Genomic DNA, 16398 nt, shown 5'->3' with positions numbered 1-16398 from the left:
GGTTTAGCTAGTAAAAACATAATTAAGTCTCAAAAATTTATTTAATGCGTATTCACAAACAAATTAGAAAGATATTAGATAGCAAGGTTCATAGCCCAGTATGCATATATGCTATATTATTTTATCAATTTATAATTACCATTGTAGCCACTTATAACAGATTTAACAATTGGAGCACAAACATCATCATAGACAACTTCATTGTTTTCATCAGCAGCAAATACACGATCTGAAAAAACAATGTTAGTAATTTTTATAAAAAATCTTTAAACAACGATCTACTCAGAACTATTTAAGAACAAAACAAGAACTTTGAAGAAAGAAAAAAAATCCTTGACAAAGAGTTTATTGATACATTAGAAAAAAAGCCCAACTATTCAGAATTTGACTAAGCAGAAAGATCCTATATTCAGAAATTTATAACTAAAATATTCAATTATTTAATTTTATTATTATATATTTTTTTGCACAGGATTGAATGAAACAAGAGATGGTACAACTTTTTGATCAGTGTGCAAATTAAATAAGTTTATTTTCAAGTGCCAGTTATTAGACTTCTGCTTAAAAACTAATCTGTTATCTATTAGGTTGGTTTCGAACAATTATATTACATTATGTAATTTTATTTGCTGCTTAGCTAACTTGCTTCAAATCTGAAACAAGACTCTTACAATCTTTGATAGAATTCATTGATGAAAACACTGTGCAAATTTACTATACTATAATTTTATTTTCATTATTTGTAATTTGGTTTCGCTCTTTACAACTCATCACACTCACAAATTTTCCAAGAAAAAACCTGTCTCCTCTATGACGCAAATTTCCACAGATGAGGGGGCACTGCTTGCACTAGTCAACCTTGTGTGTTGGAAAATGTCATAAGGGTGCTTAAAATCATACTTATTTCTGAGTCCACATTTAATGGTTTCTTTTATTGGAATTTTTAAAAAAAAAAATGTTTCAGAGAATGTAAATCAAAAAAATTAATTTAACATGAATTTTTTGAGTGCTACCATAATTCATGTCACCTGCCAACTAGTGCCATGGAATTCATTCACCATTTGTTCACCATGTCATTAAAACACTAAAAAATTTACTGAAAAATATTGATCAATCACAGATGAATGCTTTCTCTGATATTTAAGAAAAGTGTGCAACTCTTGCATTCTCGGCAATAAGTTAAGACAGTACAAGTTCAAACACACTGCTGAGGGAGTTTAGCAGGAGGAAATGAGGCAGAGGATAATATTTAAATGGTATACTGTCTATTTAAAGTTTATTTGAGTTGAACTCATTACCAAACAATCAGATATCTAAAAGAAAATAAAACAAGAACAGAAATAATAAATATCAAGTACATTTTGATTAAATCCAGAAGATATTTCTGACACTTGCATTTATTTCCGCTTAGCAATTTCAATATCTTTTATTTATAAGCCCCCCCCCCCCGTTCACTATTGAAGTTTTTAATATGGTGCAACATAAGAGCGTTTTTTATTATTTCTCTATTACTTTTTCTTAAAAATATGATAACAATGGCAAATAAAATTTTTAATATTAAAAGTTTAGTTTCACAAATTAGGAATGAATATTTTTTCTCTTTTTTTGTATAAACTTTTTTGATTATGAGTAAAATGTGCCAAAATTGATAAAAGATTTTTTTACATATATTTATAGCTTAAAATAAATCTTTTCTAATTTCAAAGACCTTAAAATTCATAGCAAAAAGACACTTTTCCTATCCTTATTTTCAAAACATTTTGAATTAAAAGTATCTTTTTTACATAAATTTATAAAGCAAAAAGCTGTCTCACTACTGTGTACATTTGATAATAATCTGGCATTAAAAAAGAATCTCAGTCTAAAAAATTTTTCCTTTTTGCAAATTACAGATATTTAAGTTTCTTTGATATTATTATATCTAAAAAACAAACAAATATATAATACATACCATATGAAAATGAAGAGCTTGAATTAGCATCAGAGACAGTTCTCCTGTCTTTCACTGTCCACAATATTTCTTTATTTTTCTCCCTAAAGAATATGAATACATAAGTGTTTCTAAAAAAGAACTAAAGATACAGTAACTGGCACTTATAAAAATCAGTGAATTATAAAATTAGTGGCTTTTTAAAATTAAATCTGTTAGAACATATTAATTACTGTATCAAAAAAAAAATTATTTTTTATAAAATCATGATAGACATTTTATAAAATCAAATTTAGAGCAAACGTTTAAAAAAAAAAAAAAAAAAATTCTAAAGTTTTTATTGCATGTTTCCATAAATTTAAATAATGTAGAATTAACGATAATTAAAGATAAAAGAAATTATTCAAGTTATCAAAGAACATTTTGTATATCAAGCAAGGTATGCTAATAAATTTTTCTAAAAAAAAACCATTGATTTAAAAAATTTTTTTAAAAAGAAATGGTTAATCAATCTAAGCATTTCAACTATACATAATAATAAACGCGGCTGTGTGTGTGTCTGTTTGTCTGTAATCACAATATATCGCCTCAGAAGCCTCGTCCAGGCACGAAACTCAGCACATAATTGAGTTTTGGCATAATGAAGAAGTATTTTTTTAGTTATCAGTCATTTTGTAAGATCAGTCATTTTGTAAGTATGCTTTTTCGTCTTCAAAGAGCTATATTAAAAAAACTATTAAAAAATGCATATACTTTTCTCCACTCTTATAAATGTATGCAAATGCGAACCTTACAATTGAAATATTAATTTTCAAAAACTTAAACCAATAATATATGAAGGAATTAATAATTTAATTGTAAGGTTCGCATTAGTTTACATTTATCAAAGTGGAGAAAAGTTTAACTTTTGTATCAAAAATGTGGCAACTTATTCGATACATAAATAGAACGCTTCGCTTTGATATATTTGTCGATGTTCATAATTGTTATAATAAGTTTTTCTTCTTCTTTCCACGCTCTATTTTTTTTTTTTCTTAAGCGAAGACGATAATTTTTGTAACGATATAGAAATAGATACCATAAAAATTTAATTCGTTTTCGTGTTCTTTTCATGTATTGTATTTAGCAGTTTAGTTTTTTTTTCTTAAGCGATGTAGCTATATAATATATAAAATAGGAATTTAATTGTTTTTGAAGGAACGATCACACTTACCTTGGATCTCTTTGGTTTTTCTATTCTTTATTTTCTGCTATGTTTTAAAAAACTTTATTTGTGAAAACCTTTAGCGTGGCGGACAGCTGGCCGCCTTAGGCGACCAGTATGATGTATTAATAGTAGTTTTAAATAAAATAGTATAATAAATAGTAGTTTTAAATGTATTTATTTATTGAAAGTAGCAATAAAGGAAATAAAAATATGACCACCGAAGCCGACGTCTTCAGGGGGTACCGGCCTCAGTAGCCATAAAACAAAACCATTTCCATTGAGGGAGAAACAAATGCCTAAATTAACTTCCTCAGTACCCCGATGGTTTTGTATAGAAGTCCAGGAATTTAGAAAAGAAATTCAAACAAAATCATCAGAAAATAAAAACTCACTTAACCAGGTCAAACAGAGATTTCACAAGCAAACCGAATGAAAAGGAAACACTGAAAACTAAAGAAAACAGATAGAAAATAAACAAAGTCAAAAAAAAGATACATAACAAATTAATAGAATGAAGTTAAGCATTCTATTAATTTGTTACGGATCTTTTTCTTGACTTCTTTTATTTCTATCTGCGCATTATAATAGGGGGCGTTGTTTTCTTTAGTTTTCAGTGTTTCCTTTTCATTCGGCTTGCTTGTGAAATCGCTGTTTGACCTGGTTAAGTGAGTTTTTATTTTCTGATGATTTTGTTTGAATTTCTTTTCTAAATTGGTTATTTGTATTTCAGGTTTTTTTTCCCTGGACTTCTATACAAAACCCTCGGGGTACTGAGGGAGTTAATTCAGGCATTTGCTTCTCCCTCAATAGAAATGGTTTTGTTTTATGACTACCGGGGCCGGTACCCCCTGAAGACGTCGGGGTACTGAGGGAGTTAATTCAGGCATTTGCTTCTCCCTCAATAGAAATGGTTTTGTTTTATGACTACCGGGGCCGGTACCCCCTGAAGACGTCGGCTTCGGTGGTCATATTTTTATTTCCTTGGTTGCTACTTTTATTCTTTTTTTGAAATTTCTGCTGCTTTTTAGCGCATTTTTTTTCCTTCAAAGAAGTTTTATCTATTTAGAAGTAAAAATTTTCCTGTTTTCTTTTAGTATTTATTTATTGAACTATGCATTGATCTCTTAATAAGAGTAAGCTCATATCAAATTATGGACAATGGCTCCTTCCCTCAAGTTAATGGCCTCTCTAAGTTAACCATTTAACAAAGCAGCAGAAGTGGTCAACCTACAGTTTACAACTTAAGTTTCACTGCATAGTCAATCTTTTTAAGTACAGCAGGAATAAATCTTGAAAAATTTATCATTCGTTAACAATCAATTTATGTGAACATGATAAAAATTATACTTACGAGGGTATTAACTTTCTCAGTCGAACAGAAACTTTGATGTTGTCAGCCATAATTATATCAGAATCTTAAAAGCAAATAAAAATTAGTAAAAATGTACAGGAAAACTTGAAAATTCATTTTACTCACTGCTTCCATGGAAATAGTTAGTTTTTTGAAAATAAAATTATGAAACAGATATAATATAATTTTGATGTCAAAAACAATAAAAGAATGCAGACATTTAAAAACATTCAAGATTGAAAACATTTTGATGTAAAAAACAATAAAAGAATGTAGGAACAGAAAAATGGAAACACATTCATCACAACGTAATAGTAGTATTAGCTTAAAACAAGGTTTTAATATCATCCACATATCATTAAAAGTTATTGAAATAAAATACCAGAAAAACTCTCTGTCGATTGCAGCCAAAATGTCAAACTATATAACTCTCATAAATCAAATGGGTCATTTTCTATGAGTAGGCTATTTTGTAGTGACAAGAAAAATAATGTCAGAAATTTATGCTTTTTAGCAATGAAATACAGGAGTTGGTAGTAAATAAAAAAAAAACATAGCAGTCACACTTAATATTAATGAATATTAAAGTTATTATAATCTAACAATTAGCATATGTTAACATAGTGAAGGAACGAAAAAAAAACATGTTTAAAATCTTATTTATATTTAAGAATAAATCAGTCAATAACTGATTTAAAAATAATAGGTTTAACAAAAGTATGTCATTAAACTAATCTTTAAAAAATATTAGAAACAATTTCTCATTAAAAATGTCATTTTCACATTAAGAGCATGATAAGTGAAGAAATTAGAAAAAGCTTATACTTATAAATCAGGGATGAGATTATCCAAAAGACAAAAAAGCTGAATTTCCACGATATTAAATTTTACGCAAGCGCAACCCTTTAATAATAAATTCCAGACAGTTTAAGGTAATAAATAATGTGTTGACATATAATTGTGTACTAAGCTATTATTATATAAATGATTACATTGATACTTAACATTTAATGAAAATAAAAATTACCATTTTAAAAAATAAAGCTGGAAATTATATTTTTCCTCAGTTCACATAAGAGACAATTATTACTTGAAAAACTACCTGGTTTAGCAAATTAAAACTACTGAGAATATACATAAATATTTCATTTCTTTTAATAAATACTGTTATGTGATTTATAGCAAATATATCAGTAATATTACTTTTTAAATTATATTGGGAAAAAAAACTTTAACAATGGACCGAGTCATTATGTTCATATTATAGTCTAATCTAACTAGAGCCCTCTGAAACATATCAATAACAGTGAAGTAGAAATATATAGTAACTCCTTAACATACAAAAATTGCTATTTTAGTTTGACAAATTACATGACAATCAGCAACTGTTTAGATAATTGTTTTTTATTTGATAAGAATTTTGCATTTTATAGCATAAATAACAGCAATTATAAATAAAATTCTGATGATGAGTTAATTAACTCTTTTTCCAAAAAAAAAAAAAAAAAAATTAAATCCCTTTTTAAGTGATTGCTTTTGTTTGCTATATCTTTTATGTTTGCTATATTTAGTCGTTAGTTCATCTTCAAACATCTTGTGACAAATCCTATTTTTTCTTCTTTGCAAGCACAGAATGTAAGTTTTGAATATATTCCCTTCCAGTTTCTCTAATGTTGTAACACTTACATATACTAATAATCGTCGTTAGAAAAACAGTCACCTTCATAGTAACTAATTTTTAAAAAAAACTTACTTCTTACAAGAATCACGATAGTTGATCTTAAAATTGCATGAATATGAATAACAATTATATGAATATGAAACTAGATATACGATTTTGAAAATGAGAAAATACAAACTGGGAAAGAGAATTTTTAAAATGCGTAAATACAAATCACGATTCATAATTTTCAGATTGCATAAATAAGAATTATGATGCATAATTTTTAGAATGCGTGAATGCGAAATCCAATGCCTTATTTTAAAATCACGTATAAATACGAAAATGTATGTTTGATGATATAAACCGCATGAGCAAATCAAGACATTGAATTTTAAAATTGCGTGAATACGAATCGCTACATAGGTTTTTAAAAAGGAGTAAATACGAATCACAATATTGAATTTTTAAATCTCGTAAATAAGAATCGCAACATACAATATTCAAATCGCGTGAATAAGAATTGCAACATGCAAATATGAAAAGCTATGCTTGATATTAAAATCGTGTGAATAAGAATCGAAATATTAGCAGATTCCAGGCTTTGGACCTCTAAAAGGCTTGTCAGAAGCAGCGTCGTTTGAACTACAAAAATCGGATCTATCTGGAGAGCGGGTAAAAAATTCGGAAAATCTTATCTGCTGCGTGTAAAAGGGGAGAAAATAGCTAAAATAAGTAAAAATGAGAAAGGATTGGTAGCTATGTAGTTTGAATTTTCTGTTTCTCCTTGAAAATCGGTGAATTTTCTGAAAAAGGCGGAATACTTATAAAAAAAAAAGTGGAATTTTTAGAAAATCTGAATTTTTGATAAAAAAGCTGAAATTCAAGAGATAAAAGTGAAAAAAGAGGAAATACGCTAAAAAGCGGAAAAATCTCATCCCTGTATAAATAAAATTAATGTGAATATATTCCATTAAAACCCTTATTAGTACATATTTGGCAGAAAAAAAATTAACTTCATTAATTTAGATGTGGAAATGAGTAAGTCATTTTAACACTTCTAATTTGCGTATTCAGTTGCTTTTTACACTTAGAAAAACTTCCTCAAATTTACTAAAATTTGATTTGCAGCTCTATCAGAACATACAGTGCACATGTGCACTGTTTCAGAACATGTGCACAATTTACTGAAATTTGATTTGCAGCTTTATCAGAACATGTGCACTGTTTCTTCTAAAATGATGCCATTGATATAAAACATTCTTAAATATGAGTGATGAAATTATATGAATTAAGAGTTTTAAACTTTTTTACCATATAAAAAACCCATTTAAGACCAAATAATTAGTTTCATATACAATACTACAGATTGATTTTTAAAAATTGAAGAAAAATATGGGTACTTCAGTCAGAAATAATATCTTTTGTATTTGTGGGAGGTAAGAATTTCAAATGAATGAATAAGATTTCATAGGTTTAAAAATTGATAAAATATTTATTTCCAATACTTCAAACTTATAACATAATGTAATGAAGACATCTTCAAACCATGTGTTGAACAAATAACTTACTCATTTTTCAACAGAAAAAACTTATAGATCCTTCAATTACATGTTTGTTTGCTGAGAATTACTCAAATGCATGTTTGAAAATGGTTTCATGGACGCATAACCTAATTGTATACACCATATTAAAGGTACAGCTTGTGAAATCTATAACAAATTGTGAACTGAAAATATCTTTATCAAAATTTAAATTCGTAAAAAATATTTGCGATGAGCTATTATGAAAGAAAAGTATAAAAATCTTTTTCTTTTTTTCATGATGTGACTGGAAATTTAGGTAATGTTAAAACAACAACAAAAAATTTAATTAATAATCTTTCTTTATAAAAGTGACTATGGTATTTATTTTAACAATATGTATGATTGTTTTAACATTATGCTGGATTACTTTTCAACATTTTAAAGTAGTTGAAAGAGTATACCTCTTAAAACGGCCTGGTTTACACTGCCTTATCCGAAACTGAAGAATATAGGAATATTATTTCCTTTTAAATCTATTAATACAAATACACTCAAATATAAATTACAATTAAAATCCAAAGTATATAAGAGAAGTCAATTTCATGCTTAAATTTTTCCGCTTCAAAATTCAAACAAACAAATCTGCATTAAAAAAAATAATAATAAAACGAGCACAGTTAACTTTAGTTGACCGTAAATTTAGTGAAAGGCAGTCGCTTGGCTACCAGAATTTTTAATTTAGTACTCCTATTTTATTGGCTGCTGCTATCAACGTGTTCATCAACGTAGTTTATGGTTATTTCCGGTTTATAACATTTGGCATCAATATTCCTTGCAGGCGATCAAGAAAATGCACCAAGTTTTTTTTTTTTTAATTTTTTTATCGTTGTTAAATATCTTGTTTGACCGTGTCGGTGCGAGGGGAGGGGAATGACACTACGAGGGATAAACTGTGGTGGGGCAACTACGTAAGAATTTGCCGTTTGCTTAGCTGACGATTCGTTTCTTTTTTTAAAAAATTAAAAAAAAAAATTGTTTATGTATACATATTAATTTATGAGTATTTGCATTTAATATTTGCTTTTGAGACCAGAATATCATTATTTATCAATTCAAATAAAATAATAAGTATTGTTTTCTTCTCTCTATTACATTCATACACTTTAAAATTTATTTTGAATTTAATTTTGAAGCTTAATTCCATTACTTCATTATCCAAACAATATTATTATTTAAAGAGACTTCGAGAACTTATTTTTTTATAAAAAGGGAGAACTCGCGATAGCAATGTTCTATACGCCATCAGGGGAAAAGACCGCTTCCATACCTTTGACCCTACCCCTTTCCCTCTCCTCCTCTTTTCAGTCAATATTTTTTTGTAAAATTTCCAAACCGCTTTCTATTATAGCTATGTTCTATATAGTTTTCAGTTCCGTATAGTTTCCTTACTTGAAAATTTTTAATTTATTTGAAAATCAAGGGAGAAACTGACGTACTTCCTTCTCCTATGACTCTTCCCATGCTAACGGCGAAAGCTTGCAAAGAAAAGCATGTCCCAGAAAGCATGTAACCTTACGACAACCTTGTATTTTAACTTTATTTTCATTGACACGAAAAGGTTTGCAGTAAAAACCTTTTTTCAATGACGTAAAAATATTGCAATTTCCAACCTTTCCTCCTTAAAGTAAAACTAAATGATTTTTAAATCTTTTTTGAAAAATATTGTTATGTAGGTTAAAAAACAAGCAAACTGTAAACCTTATTTTTTGCATTTTTGTTTGTTGTCATGATTAGGTTAGCAGAAATATTAAGCGAAAACCTTTTTTCAAAGAAAACGAAATAAAGCAAATATTAACCTTTTTAGCGAAAATATTAAAAAATAATATGAAAATATTTTGCAAAGTACCTCATTTAAGGGAAAGTAAATAAACGAGCATAAGACCATGTTTTTGGATTGTTTTTTAAGGTCTGCGAAAGTACAGTACGAAAACTTTCTTTTATATTTTGTTGCTAACACATTCATAATATGTTAAATTTTTCCATCAATAAATTGTAGATTTATTGATTTTATATTTAATGATTTTTCATATTCTAGTTAATAGTTTCTAATTTTTCATTCTTGTAACTGTTGTTGAACAGTAGACCCAATTTTTGGGTTTAAGACTACTAATGTTTAATTCCATAGCCTTGTAATTTTGAACCTTGTCTAAAAGACAAGAGAACTCCTGGATCAAGTATTGGGAGAAATTTTCCGTCGTGGAGAATTTTTTGATGAAACTAACCCACATTTGTGTTACATGGAAGGTAAAAATACGAAAATATGCAACGGTTAGCCTGACGGTAAGGGGACTCGAACCCGTGATCCGTCTACTGAGGATGTTTTACGTCAGCACTGTGATCCCTACACAAGATGATCAAAGTAAGCACCCGATCGCTTACTGACAGCAGCCAGTGATGCTTGACTCCGGTGTTCTACTGGGAACCGCATCTTTACGATCCAATTACACTATTATGGTCACTGCGGGACCATGATAGTTTAAATTGGTATTCAAATAAATGCATTCGTTTCTGCTGGTTTGGGCTGGATCAGTAGATCACCGAAGTCAAACATCACTGGCTGTGGTTAGTGACTGCTTTGATATGCCTGCAAAGGGACCGAGAAGAGAATGCGTGATATCAGCCATTTGAAACTGTTCTAATATCAAATATCCGACTTTGCACTCAGGTCATAGGTGCACTATTATTATGCAGGTCAGCCGACCAGTCTGTGTAGGGGGCAGGGAACTGTCCTTGCATCAGAAAGGTTCTGGGTTCAAATCCCGGGCAAGGCATGGATGTTTCTTTCCCTCTATCTGTGTTCTATGTCCTTTCTCCTTTGTGTGTGAATGTGACCCGCCCTATAAACGGGTTGTGGTAGTGTGACGTGGGCGACGCTGTTCCACCGCCGTGGCTTTGCCACAGGTGCCCACTGGGTAACGAAAAGAGAATTAGCAGTTCTGGCACTTTCTGTGGCCAATGGACAATAGCTCCAAGTGCCCGCCATTAAAAAAAAAAAAATTATGCAGGTCAGGTCATTTATTATGCAGAAGATTAAAATTGTGATGGCGATTGTTCGGATCATTTTTAGGGATGTTTCCTAATCGGCGCAACTACTGCTACTCATTCAGTGGATAGAATTAATGATTAGTCCCGCAGTGGACTGATCGTTGACACGGCTCCCAGCAGATTACCTTCGAAGTCAAGCATCACTGGCTGCAGTCAGTGTGGGGTTGGGTGACAACTTGGATCAGTCTGCGTAGGGACCAAGGTTGTGCGGTATTGGTCCTCGTTAACCTGATCTACCGTAAAACGTTTGACTTCGCGCGCAGATCTTCGGGCTACCGAAGCAGGGGTGCCATCCCTTCTGCAGTGGATCAAAATTGTGATGGCATGTCTTCGGATCATCCTCCGGGATGTTTCCCGGACCGTCGCCAATAGCCCATTGTGTAGCTCTAGTGCGACGTAAATGAACTACAACAACAACAATTGATAACCCTAGATGCATTATTAATGTAGTATAACTTTTAAAGTATTCTTGAATAGGTTACAAACATGGTACTTAATATGAGCCCAGTAGTAGAAATTACAGAGTGAATCTGCAGTACTATTTTAAAAATCCAAATTTGTCTGCAATCTCAATGAAATCAGACAGAGTATAAAGGAAAAAAAAAAAAGCTAAATCATAAATATAAGTAGCAAACTTTATAAATATAAGATCCTTAAACACTATGCATAAAAACTTTATTAAAACTTATTTAATTTTAAGTTGAATTTTTAACAATGATACTAAAATGGAACAAAACCCTATACTGTTAAACTTGTAATCAGTCAATCAATTCTTTGTTTTTTGATCTTTGAAAGCAATTCTCTCAATTCAGCTTTTTAATTTTTATTAGCAACAAGTTTAAAGATGTTTTAGAAAGAAGCCTCAATCATCTACTTTAGCATTTTTTTGTTCGATTTTTCAAAATAAAGAGAAACTGTAATAATCTGCGGTACCAGGTGGTACATGCTACCACGCGGGAGTATTTTATCAGTTAACCGTGTTTTGTGACAAATTTTTATGAGTAAAATGAAAAAGATGACAATTTTAATGAAACAAAATAATTCCTTTAATTGCAACTTCTGTGGAACATAACAATACTATGCTTTTAATTACCATGAAAAACATATCAACGTTGATCATAAACTTATATATTTGAACACAAACATAATTCATTTGAGTGAACAATATATCATGTTGCTGACAAAGATTGAAATCCATCATTCTACAGAGCACACAATTTTTGCAATGTAAAGTATGAAGTAAATATTTCACACATTTAAATATGCATTTTAGATAATGACAAGCAACAAACTGGGGATCAATGAAACACATCAGTCACTTGTTAAAATGCTTCCTGGGTTTTTCATGCATTGCCAGTAAATGTAACAGGCTTACTTTATGATTATTTTTATAATTTTTAAAAATATATTTTTTGCATTTTTAAAGAATAATCTTCGAGAAATAATGGTCTTTTTTTTTAATTTGCCAAAAGAGCATTTTTTATTCTATAAAAAGACTAGCTATGACATATATCGCTTTCAAAAACTTACCTAAAAATGTCTGACATTCTATATAAGATTAATGTAATTTATTGAATGTTGTTATTTCATTCATTGTGAGTAACATTTATTAAAAAATATATCGTTTCTATGCTCTAAATGCAGCAATAACATAACAAAACATAATTTTAACACATTCCATAGAATAATAAAATCTGATACAACATATGAACATTCAATACAGATTGCTAAAAGCTTTGATTACAGACATTAAATATTAAGAGTTCTCATCTAGAAAATTGTAGTAAAAAAGTAAATATTTTATTGTTACATGCATGAACAAAATTAATGTCAATTCAATGCACATTACTTTTGTTGCAATGGAATAATTTTTGTTGCACACAATTCATTAAAGTAAATTTTCAAAATTAAAATAATTATATTTTTTACTCCATAAATCATTATTTTAAAGTTCCGCATTTAAAAATGGGGCAAACATAGAAATACATAGAACAAATTATTTGAATATATCATGATTTACACACATAGGTTTTCTTTGAATGTACAGAACTAAAAATAAAAATTTACATTTTCAAAACTTGTTTACGTCTTGATGGCACACCATGTTTGCTCAGATTTCAGTATAACAGCTGCACATTAAAAGTGGCTTATAGAACTAATGAAAATTTAGGGTACTAATCCATTTCGTGAGTGTAAATAATCTCAGCTACTTTATTGTTTGCTTCATTGACAACACTGTTGCCAATAATGGCAAAATAGAGAAGTACAAAATTTAGCAAGTCAATTGTACATCAAGATTTGACAAATCATTTTCATATATATAAGAATCTAAATTCATTGGATAGATTTCATCACATGCTTCTGATGTTGAAGTATGTTTTTGCATATGAACTTTTAACACATGCTTATGTTTATAGCTTTGATTACATACACCACAAGTGTGAGGCCTGTCATCCGAGTGGACAGCATAATGTCTCTTTAGATGAGCACTGAGAATAAAACTCTTGTCACAAATACTGCATTTGTAAGGTTTCATACTGGAATGCCATCTCGCAAAATGGTATTTCAATTCATGACTTACTCTGAAGGCTTGACCACACACATTGCACGTGTGAGGTTTTTCTTGAGTGTGGATACGAATGTGAATATTCAATGAACGAACTCCAGAAAATGTTTTGTTGCAATAACCACATACGCGAGACATGTCTTTGCTATGAGACGCAACATGCTGCTTGTAAGATTTTTTATGAGTATAATATTTCTTACAAACATCACAAAAGTATAGCACATCATCGGTATGTATGACAGAGTGTTCTTTTAATAGTTTTTCGGATTTAAAATTTTTGCTGCATATCTCACATGCATAAGGTTTCAGATCGGGGTGTATTTTAATATGTTCCGTAAATTCTCCTTTTGTTTTGAATCTCTCATTGCACACATCACAAGGATAAGGTTTTTCACGAGCATGATTGCGTTTGTGACTAACCAATGTCCTTTTACGGAAAAAACTTGCACTGCACTCGTCACAGGAATGAGTTTTCACTTCAGCATGGACGATGGAATGGTTTTTCAAAAGTTCTTTTGTTCTAAATGTCTTATTGCAGGTGTCACATTCAAAAGGTTTCTCTTTTGTGTGAATGCGCAAATGAGCCAGCAAGTAAGCGTTTCTACTAAAATTCTTACCACAAACAGTGCAGGGATATGGCCTATCATCTAAGTGAGTCTTTTCATGTCTTTTTAAAGCACTTTTAAGACTAAAACTTTTGCCACAAAATTCACATGAATGAGGTTTTGCCTTAGAATGGACAAAGTAGTGCTCTTTTAAATTATTAATTTGAGAAAAACTTTTATTGCACACTTCACAGCTAAATGGTTTTTCTCCAGTATGAGAGCGCATATGTATTTTTATTTTGGACATTGATACAAATTCTTTTGAGCATACAGAACAATGATACAATATCTTCTCCTTACCAGTCATGATGATTTTTGTAAATAAGTTTATTCACAGAACACTGACTTTTGACAGAAAAATGATGCACAGTAATCAGAATTTAGACTGTCACCTGTTGACTAATTATTACCTTCAAGAAATAACAATAGCTCATAGCAGAAATATCTAATTTTTTTGCCTTATATTTGCTTGATTTAGCACAGTACTGAAGTTCAATTATTATCTGAAATGAATAAAAAAAAACATAAGTTCAATGCTTGCTAAATTTATATAATTAATAAAATCAAGTGCTTTACAAATCTCATAAAAAAACACTAACTTATGACAGAAAAGTGATGCATATTGCTCTCAAGATTTAGATTGTCACCTGCTGACTTATTGGCGGCATCAGTTAAATAGTTAAGAAACAGCAATGGTTCATAGCACAGTATTGAAGAAAGTTAAACTGTGATCAGAAAAAAAGGAGGGGGGGGGGACAATGAGTTTAAATGGTTGTTCAAGTCATAGTTAATAAAATGAAATGTATGCAATATTTATAGCAACGGCATAGGCTCTTTAATATTTGTGCCAAGCCTAAAAACTGTATAAAGTACTACTAAATTTTTAAATATTGCAAATAAAACTAAAAAATACAAATACACAGAAGTACAAAATGTAAGTTTTAAGAGGTTTAGAAGATTTAAGAAGTACAAAATTGACTTAAATTTTATTATTGAACGATTTATTCATCAGTTATCCTTGAAAATTAGCGCAAATATCAATATAAACCTATGGATGTTAAACCATTTACTTTTACTATTATACTGTAACTTTTCTCTGGTTTTCTGTGACAAACCTCTCTAGCACTAACATCTTTCTTTGAAATACTTTTAATGGTAACAAAAGTTATTATAAATACAAGCAATTTATAGTAACTGAAACATTTTGTGCTTATACTACATACATAGATTAGCATTAGTATATATTTCATAAATTGTTTTTTAAATAAAAAGTAAGCAAAAAAAAAAAAATTATTCTTCAATTTTTGTTTTGGCAAAACTTGAACTGCAAAGAAAACTAAAACGTCTCGCTTTTTAAAGGAAAAATTTGTAACATTCTCTTACGATTGCGTTGTAATTCTGCACATAGGGCATTTAAATTTTTTTTTAAACATATGTGTATACTTCAGCTCTAAAATGTAATACTTTCATTTATAAAACAAATATTTACATTTTTACTATCAAGATAGTTTAAAAACACAAAATTGTTTAAAATAAAGACATAGAATGATTGGATACAGCTTTGATAAATTTTCTTAGTATTTTATATATAGATTGTGCAACAGGTCATTTGTAATCCATAGTATAGATGTAAATAGTAGTATTAGTCAAATAAATGTAATTGATAAATTTTTTTCTTCTGCTAATCACTTCATTAATTTAATGTCCTGTCTGAACTACTGCAGAGCTTATACTTTATATTTTTTCAGTATTAATATGCAGTTGTGACATAAATTATGTAACAAGTCTTATTTCTTCCAGAAACTGTTAAGAATTATTTTCAACATCTTTTTCAAGAAATTCATAAACATTGAGGCTAGTCCCTATACTTTCTTTCTTTTTAAAAAGTTTTTTGTACGAACAATGGTATTACAATACTTGCCATTATTAGGATCCAACGTTTTATAGTAAATTACAGTGTTATTCGAAATGAAAAGCTAATTACAAAGCAAAGTTGCCCTAGTTTAAGTGGCGATTTGTATACTTCTTATTGCCAGAGAGGCTTGTACCATAGGCATACCCTATATCAACTCTATGGCTTGTACTAGAATCCAAAAGGCAATAATTCTATCATTGTAATTTACTTTATGACCATAAAACCATTATAACATACAAAAACAACCTAAGTCACTTTGTCGTTATAGTAATTTAAACTTACAATAACGAAACTTGAAAAAGGGAATTATAACTTTCTTTGATGAGAGTCGGGAAGAACGTAAACTTTTCACCTAGAATTTTGTATTAATTAATAAATTTACAACAGCAGCTAACTTGCATTTTTTTGTTGATAAGGGCAAGTTCCTCATACCAGCCGAAAGTTACGATAATGGTTGGTAAATTTTGCTTATAGCTCAAGACGAGTTCTTAAACATATGCCCACAGTAGCAAAAATAAAAAGTCGGAAACGTC

At 29.6% G+C, this 16398-nt stretch overlaps 2 protein-coding genes across 3 annotated transcripts in view; both read right to left on the bottom strand.

Annotated features, from left to right (window-relative positions):
• LOC107436849 (uncharacterized) overlaps positions 1-8399 on the bottom strand; it is a 55044-nt gene extending 46645 nt beyond the window's left edge. Inside the window, exons 1-4 of the mRNA XM_087157026.1 lie at positions 8136-8399; positions 4489-4552; positions 1952-2034; positions 140-229 (exon numbers count right to left, since the gene is read on the bottom strand). Of these exons, the coding sequence (XP_087013152.1) occupies positions 140-229; positions 1952-2034; positions 4489-4538 (223 nt within the window). The 5' untranslated portion in view covers positions 4539-4552; positions 8136-8399. The remainder of the gene's footprint in view (positions 1-139; positions 230-1951; positions 2035-4488; positions 4553-8135) is intronic.
• Positions 8400-11801: 3402 nt separating this feature from the next.
• LOC107436926 (uncharacterized) lies at positions 11802-16321 on the bottom strand. Of its 2 annotated transcripts, none has more exons than XM_016048761.4 (2): positions 16148-16321; positions 11802-14453 (listed from the first exon to the last, which is right to left on the bottom strand). In XM_016048761.4, exon 2 carries the CDS (start codon positions 14255-14257, stop codon positions 13052-13054), a length of 1206 nt encoding a protein of 401 aa, XP_015904247.3. In that variant the 5' UTR covers positions 14258-14453; positions 16148-16321; the 3' UTR covers positions 11802-13051. The 2 variants fall into 2 exon arrangements, with proteins under 2 accessions (XP_015904247.3, XP_071033383.2); XM_071177282.2 differs by lacking the exon at positions 16148-16321 and adding an exon at positions 14550-14687.
• Between the last annotated feature and the right edge of the window lie 77 nt (positions 16322-16398).

This window comes from Parasteatoda tepidariorum, chromosome 2 (genome assembly GCF_982258835.1).
Source record: "Parasteatoda tepidariorum strain Cologne lab strain chromosome 2, Ptep-v5.0, whole genome shotgun sequence".
In the NCBI taxonomy this organism is placed as follows: domain Eukaryota; kingdom Metazoa; phylum Arthropoda; class Arachnida; order Araneae; family Theridiidae; genus Parasteatoda; species Parasteatoda tepidariorum.
Note: the sequence above shows the minus strand (reverse complement) of the source record. Positions and strands in the feature narration are given on the sequence as shown.

Coding starts and splice junctions, on each gene's coding strand:
- LOC107436926 (XM_016048761.4), bottom strand. CDS start 14,257: ATGACTGGTAAGGAGAAGATATTGTATCATTGTTCTGTATGCTCAAAA.